Raw genomic sequence first — 6,227 nt, forward strand, 5'->3', positions numbered from 1 at the left:
AACGGTTGAACTGGCCGGTCGGATCCGGTTCAAAAACATTGGGTTTGCATAAAAATCCTCCAACAAAATTAATACACTTATGATTATGTATTACACCAAATTTTTAATATTAACTTTACCTATTAATAAATCATTTTACTATACTATAAATAAAGCAATGTAGTACTATTAAAAAAAAGAAATCAAACTTGAGCAATTTGACCTACGAATCAATTTAAATAAAAATAAAATAGTGAGCATTATTCCAACTTTAGTTCTACAATAATTGAACTCTAAAATGATTGTACATTAATTTTCATAGGCTTATTCATGTTCTCAACCAAGATGATTTGGAGACCACCTATATGATGGTATATAAATACTTTTACTATAGTATTATGGTTCACTGGCCTCAGTCTTCATTTGAGACATCTTTCTTATTGCTTCTTAAAGCAGCTTTTTAGAACAAAAACTAATATTTTGTACTAAAAAGTTACTTTAAGAAGTAATAAAAAAGCCGTCCCAAATAAAGCATAAATCAAATTCATTCAACCTCTGAGAAGTTTGCTTGACAATGACAAGTTCAACACAATGAATGTTTTCCTTGTTTTAGCCTAAACTCATAAGAGTAATCCTTGCTAAATATCATAAACTAGATTTCAAATCTCTTAATACCATCACATGCATGTTGTGCTCATTGGCAAGCACAAATACTTTAAACTATAATATCATTTACTTTTGTGCATGCATAGATCCTAAATCATAATCTAGAATTATTATAAACTTCTCCTATAGCACATCATGATTAACAAAACATGATGGATTTGATCCTCTCTTGATGATAATGGTCTCTCTCAAGAGATGTATATGAAGAAACTGTGATATATTGAGAAGTGCAACTCAAAGCCTTGCCATGAAATCTCTGACCTTTTTATTTTACAAATATTCAAAAGTATTATTATTTTTTAGCATCACACTTAATTTGTCTTTTTATTATAAACCGTCGAATAGAATGCTCCTCGTAATACTCTTCTTTGGGTGAGTATGGAGACACAAATTTAACCTTTCAATCTTAGAGAGAGATTTTTTTTTTTTTAATGTTAATGGTTATTGCTAGCTTCGAAAGGACATTCACGGTAACGTTCTAACATGATTGTAATTAGGGTTGTCAAATTTTGACATGACACGAAAACTCGACTCGAACTTGACTCGAATATTCCGAGTTAGAGTAAACCCGAACCCGAAAGGGGTCGGGTTCGAGTTCAAAAAATTGACCCGTTTTAAAATTCGGGTCAGGTTTGAGTTGACCCAGAAATCCAAAATTGACCAATTTTTTATCTGAAAAACCTGTTTTGACCCAGAAATCGGAGAAAATCAGATATTGACCAGTTTTTGAACTGAAAATTAGCAATTTTTAGTAAGTCCCGAGTCATTCGGGTCGTGTCGTGTTGACCTAGACCCGAAGCGGGTCATGTTCGGGTCCAAAAAACTGAACTATTTGTAAAAACGGGTTGGGTTCGAGCTAACCCGAATAGTGCCATATCAGTTCTGAGTTCGATTCGAACCCGGCCAGTGACCCGAAATTGACACCCCTAATTGTAATTAGTTCAACAATTTTTATCTATCATTTGTTGATGTTTCATTTCTATTGGAGCAAGTTAACATTAGAGAGAAATCTTGACTGCAACCTCATAAGAGCATTTATATCAACATCCTAAGTATAGTCACAGTCATGCAACTATTTCCCTCAACCATTCATATTATGTCATTCTTGAGGGAATCAAGTCAAGAATAAGGAGTAACCTTAATTACAACTTCAAACAAATATTCATATTAACGCCCAAGGCATTGTAGTGGTTTGCAACTCCTCTTCATCATCTTTCTATATATCCAAGATGTGTTGCTAGCAATAATGCACCTAAAAGATCAATTTGATAAGGGTATAAGAGTAAGCAAAGTATGCAAAGGCTACACATTTCCTCTAAACTCTATCAAACCTTATTAAGACCATTAGCAAACATTACATGAATGTTAAGTCATTGAGTTGTTTATGCTTTTCCTAACCTATGTCACAACCACACTTGATCCTTAGGCTTTATTTGGACGACTTTCTTAATGCTTCATAAAACAGTTTTTTCGTACAAAAATTGTAATAAGCCGTCCCCTCAGTATAGCCTCAAAACTACATTCACATCAACATCCTAAAATAAGTGTAGTAAAAAAATGTAAGTCAAGAGGATGTATTTTCAATTGATGATACCATAATAAAGTCTTTCTTTTCTATCATGAATATTCCAATGAATAATAATTTAGCATAGTTTATAGGAAGTGAGTTACGGGAGGATGGGCTTCCCCTGCTTGGGTTTGGGGGCAATGTCGTACAACCTTGAAGCGCCATAACACTGTACACTCAAGCACTATGACACTGTACACTTGTACTGATTTGGAGATAGAGAGTGGCGCGACGTGTCACTTCAAAACCCCGATGCTATAGCGCTACTAGTATGGCTAGAGACAGAGAGTGAAGCGTAATGACACTCCAAACTTGATGTCACAGCTTTGTGAATCGGGTTGGGCAATTTTCTTTCTCGTTTTTAATATTTAACTTGAAGGGTTGCATCCCTTGGTGTAAGTTACGTGTGTCTCTTTCTCTATTATGTGTAGTGAGCGAATTGTGAAGTTAAGAGAGACAAGAAGAGAGTGAGCAAAAATCAATTTGTACTGCTTCTCTCAAATTTTCATAGTGAATTTCTTGGTGTGGTGGGCTCCGTGGTTCTTCCTCGATTTTCAATTTTTCAGGTTAAATCCTGACTCAATTTATTATTTGTTGCATTTACTCTTTCTGATTTGTGTTCGTTGTATGGTTTATTTTCCAACAGACATTCTCCTTCCCCCCATCATCTTTCTATATATCCATGGCAACCCCATTAACAACTATACATCTAGAAAGTCACTTCAAGAAGAGCATAAGAGCAAACAAGACATGTAAAGACTACACAAACATCAAGTTAGCCTCTCTATTGGCATAAATCCACAATTCTCATCACTAAGCCAACGACGCTTTTTCAAACATACAGTCATTTTATCACTTATGTCTTAGGCTTTATTTGGCGCAACTTTCTCACTGCTTTTTAAAACAAATTTTTAATATAAAATTTTTTTGAACTAGAAAATTTTACATAAAAAATTGATTTATAAAACAATAAAATAGCTGTCACAAACAAAGCCTTAATCATATCTATTGAGATCTACGTCATAATCTCATTAGTGCTATATCTAAAGTCTAGCATTAAACAAAATCTACTGATGAATTTTCTTTATCAGAAAATATGAAGACACATAGCCCATGGAATTATCAAAGCAGAAAGCAACAGGCGTGCTATCTGTTGAAATAAGAGGCCGCCCACATGCCTGCTTGCAGATACATTAATGCTTCAATGGATCTTCTGGAAGTCTTTTGGAAAGTAAAAAAGGAATTAAAAATTTTTAATTATTATTTTTGGTCATAAATATGACTTTGTGGAAAAATAATTTGTCATATTTCAGAACTTAGGTGTTGAATGTTGACATGTGATTATAGTATTTGAATGTTTGTTATAAGATTTAGTTTTATTTTAATTTGATGAATGTATTAAATATGTTAATGGAGATATAGATAAGATGACAAATTATGGTAAATAAATATCAAATTTTAATTTATCTCTTTATTTAATTCCAAATATTGGGATTTGGTTTTCAATGTATTCTAAGCCTATTAATGATAATCTATTAAAATTGTAATGGAAAACATTTCCAGTAGATTTTTTTCGCCTTTAAAACATTTCCGACACACGTTTTACAGTCCAAAAATTTTCCATTAGAAATTCGTGCGAATTACCTACAGAAATTTGGTGATTTCGGACGAAAAAATTCGCTAGAAATAAATAATTTTCCTATAGTACAAGGAATGGTGCAGATATCTAAGAGATAACATTGTCATTATCATCTTTGATTTTTAAACTACTTTCTCATCTGATGCTTAGTAATAAAGCAATAGTTATAGTCTATGAAAGACTTGTACTACACATTTTCTCCTCACAACTTTAAACAAGTCTAGAAACAATAATCAAACACTGTCATCAAAATTCTATCTTCATTTGTTGTTCAGAAGTGCCTATCTCTTTCACATTCAAACATTTTAGTCAATTGTTCATTCACTCACGTTGTCTGCCTTTGAAAAATATTACAAAATCTAGAAGACAGGTCCCACTCATAAGCCAGTATAAAAGCTCAACCATAGCACACTCTATGAACATCCACTAGCTGAACAAAGCATCAGAAACAAGCTAAAACAAGCTAAGAAACACACAAAAAACTAAGTCAGGAAAGATGAGCTCAAGCTGGACAGTGGAGGTGGAGACCAAAGCCCCAGCGGCAGCCCTCTTCAAGGCCTTGTTCACTGATTGGCATAATCTTGGACCTAAGCTCATCCCTGAAATTATCACTGGTGTTACTTTACTTTCTGGAGATGGCAGCGCAGGAAGCATCAGGCAGGTCAATTTTACAACAGGTTTGCACCTCTCTCTTCTTCTTCCTTAACCTTCTAGCGCTAATCCTAACCCCAGTTATATGCAGTGGTGCCATTTAGCTTTGTAAAGGAGCGTCTTGAATTCATCGATCATGAAAAGTTCGAGTTAAAAATTTCTGTTGTGGAGGGTGGAGATTTGGGAAAGAAGATCGAGTCTGCAACTTCACACTTCAAAGTCGAACCAAAAGGCGCTGGCTCCATTGTTAAGCTGACAGGGACTTATAAGGCTCTCCCTGGCGTTGATTCTACTGAGGACATCAAGAAGGCCAAGGAAGGTTTCATCAAGAGCGTCAAGGCAGTGGAAGAATTCCTTGCAGCCAATCCTGGAACCTACGCTTAAAAATCCTATGTTTGTTTGAGTGAGAATGAGTTTGGAATTGTTATGTGATAATAAAGAGGGTTGGTTTGTGTTCTAAGAGTGCTTTTGGATTTGATTGTTATATGTTGTGGTTTATAATAAATAAAGTGGAAGTATGTTTGTTATACAAAAGAATAAGAACAATGTTATGCTACTTGGGTTTTCAGTTCTTGTTAGTTTATTAGTATATATATTATAGGGTGATGATATCAATTAATTATTTGACTTAAAATTTATACTTCTATTAAATACTACTATAAGAAAACAACTACATGTTGGATTCAAATTTGTCTAAGGTGTGGTATCAGAATCATACTTTTAGAGATGAGAGAGAAGAAATTGCAAAGAGAAGATAGACGCACGAATCCAAGGAACCCGAAAACCAAGAGACAGGTTTTGTGAATTTTATTTCTAGCATCAATTGTACAAAGAATTGAATACATACTTGATCTATAAGTCTCAGGGTGTGATAATCTAAAGGAAAGAGAAAAAAAGTACGCCAAAGGAGAGATCATAAATGGCCTTGTTACTTTTTATTTATATGATTTTGGGTGCTAAAGAAATAACTACATAGATAGAAAAAAATATACAAGTGATCATCATGAAATATGTGGCTTGAAGTATTACCATTTATGGTACATCAAACAAATAGATAGGTGGGATGTTAGATGTTAAAGGGCTTGACAGTGAAAGATGGTTGTCTTAGATACAAATGAAGATTTTGAATGATTCCCGAATAATCTAGTGTATGAATCAAAGAAGAGGAATAATTTCATTTTGTTTATAATTTGATTTGTTGATCAAATGAACTTATGTGACTAATATGCAGCTTATTAATAATTTTATGATAACATGTAAATCTTATATGATGTCATAGAATGATTTTATATAAGTGCTTACTCTTAGATTAATTAATTATCCGCAAATATGGAGATGATAACAAGTTCCATTGAACTAGCTTGGAACATTTGCAACTTGAAAAATCTTAAGATGTTTAATTCAACCTGTTTAAGGATGCAAAGTGAAGTTCCAATATTTAGTAGTTTAGTGAGTGTGTTTTAGAATTTATAGATTATAAATTATTTGAGTAAGATTTAGCAAAGTATGTTGTATGATAAATAAAATTCTAAATTAAAATTGATTTTAGCTAAAATTGATATTAATAATATTTCTATATTTTTATGAATTTATCTATGATTTTGTGAATTTATTTGGATTTTTATCTATTTATTTAAGTTGGTGGTGTCAATTATTTGCATAAATAAATTTAAAAATAAATGAGAGAGAGAGAGAGAGAGAGAGAGAGAGAGAGAGAGAGAGAGA

General features: G+C 33.0%; 1 protein-coding gene across 1 annotated transcript; it reads left to right on the plus strand.

The window, feature by feature from the left end:
- Window positions 1–4,260: 4,260 nt before the first annotated feature.
- On the plus strand, window positions 4,261–4,962 carry LOC110100713 (pathogenesis-related protein 1). The gene is made up of 2 exons (XM_020828348.2): window positions 4,261–4,528; window positions 4,594–4,962. The coding sequence occupies exons 1-2, from the start codon at window positions 4,348–4,350 to the stop codon at window positions 4,884–4,886; spliced, it is 474 nt and encodes a 157-aa protein (XP_020684007.1). The 5' UTR covers window positions 4,261–4,347; the 3' UTR covers window positions 4,887–4,962.
- The last annotated feature ends 1,265 nt before the right edge of the window (window positions 4,963–6,227 follow it).

The sequence above is a fragment of the Dendrobium catenatum genome, unplaced genomic scaffold, assembly GCF_001605985.2.
Source record: "Dendrobium catenatum unplaced genomic scaffold, ASM160598v2 fragScaff_scaffold_1342, whole genome shotgun sequence".
In the NCBI taxonomy this organism is placed as follows: Eukaryota; Viridiplantae; Streptophyta; class Magnoliopsida; order Asparagales; family Orchidaceae; genus Dendrobium; species Dendrobium catenatum.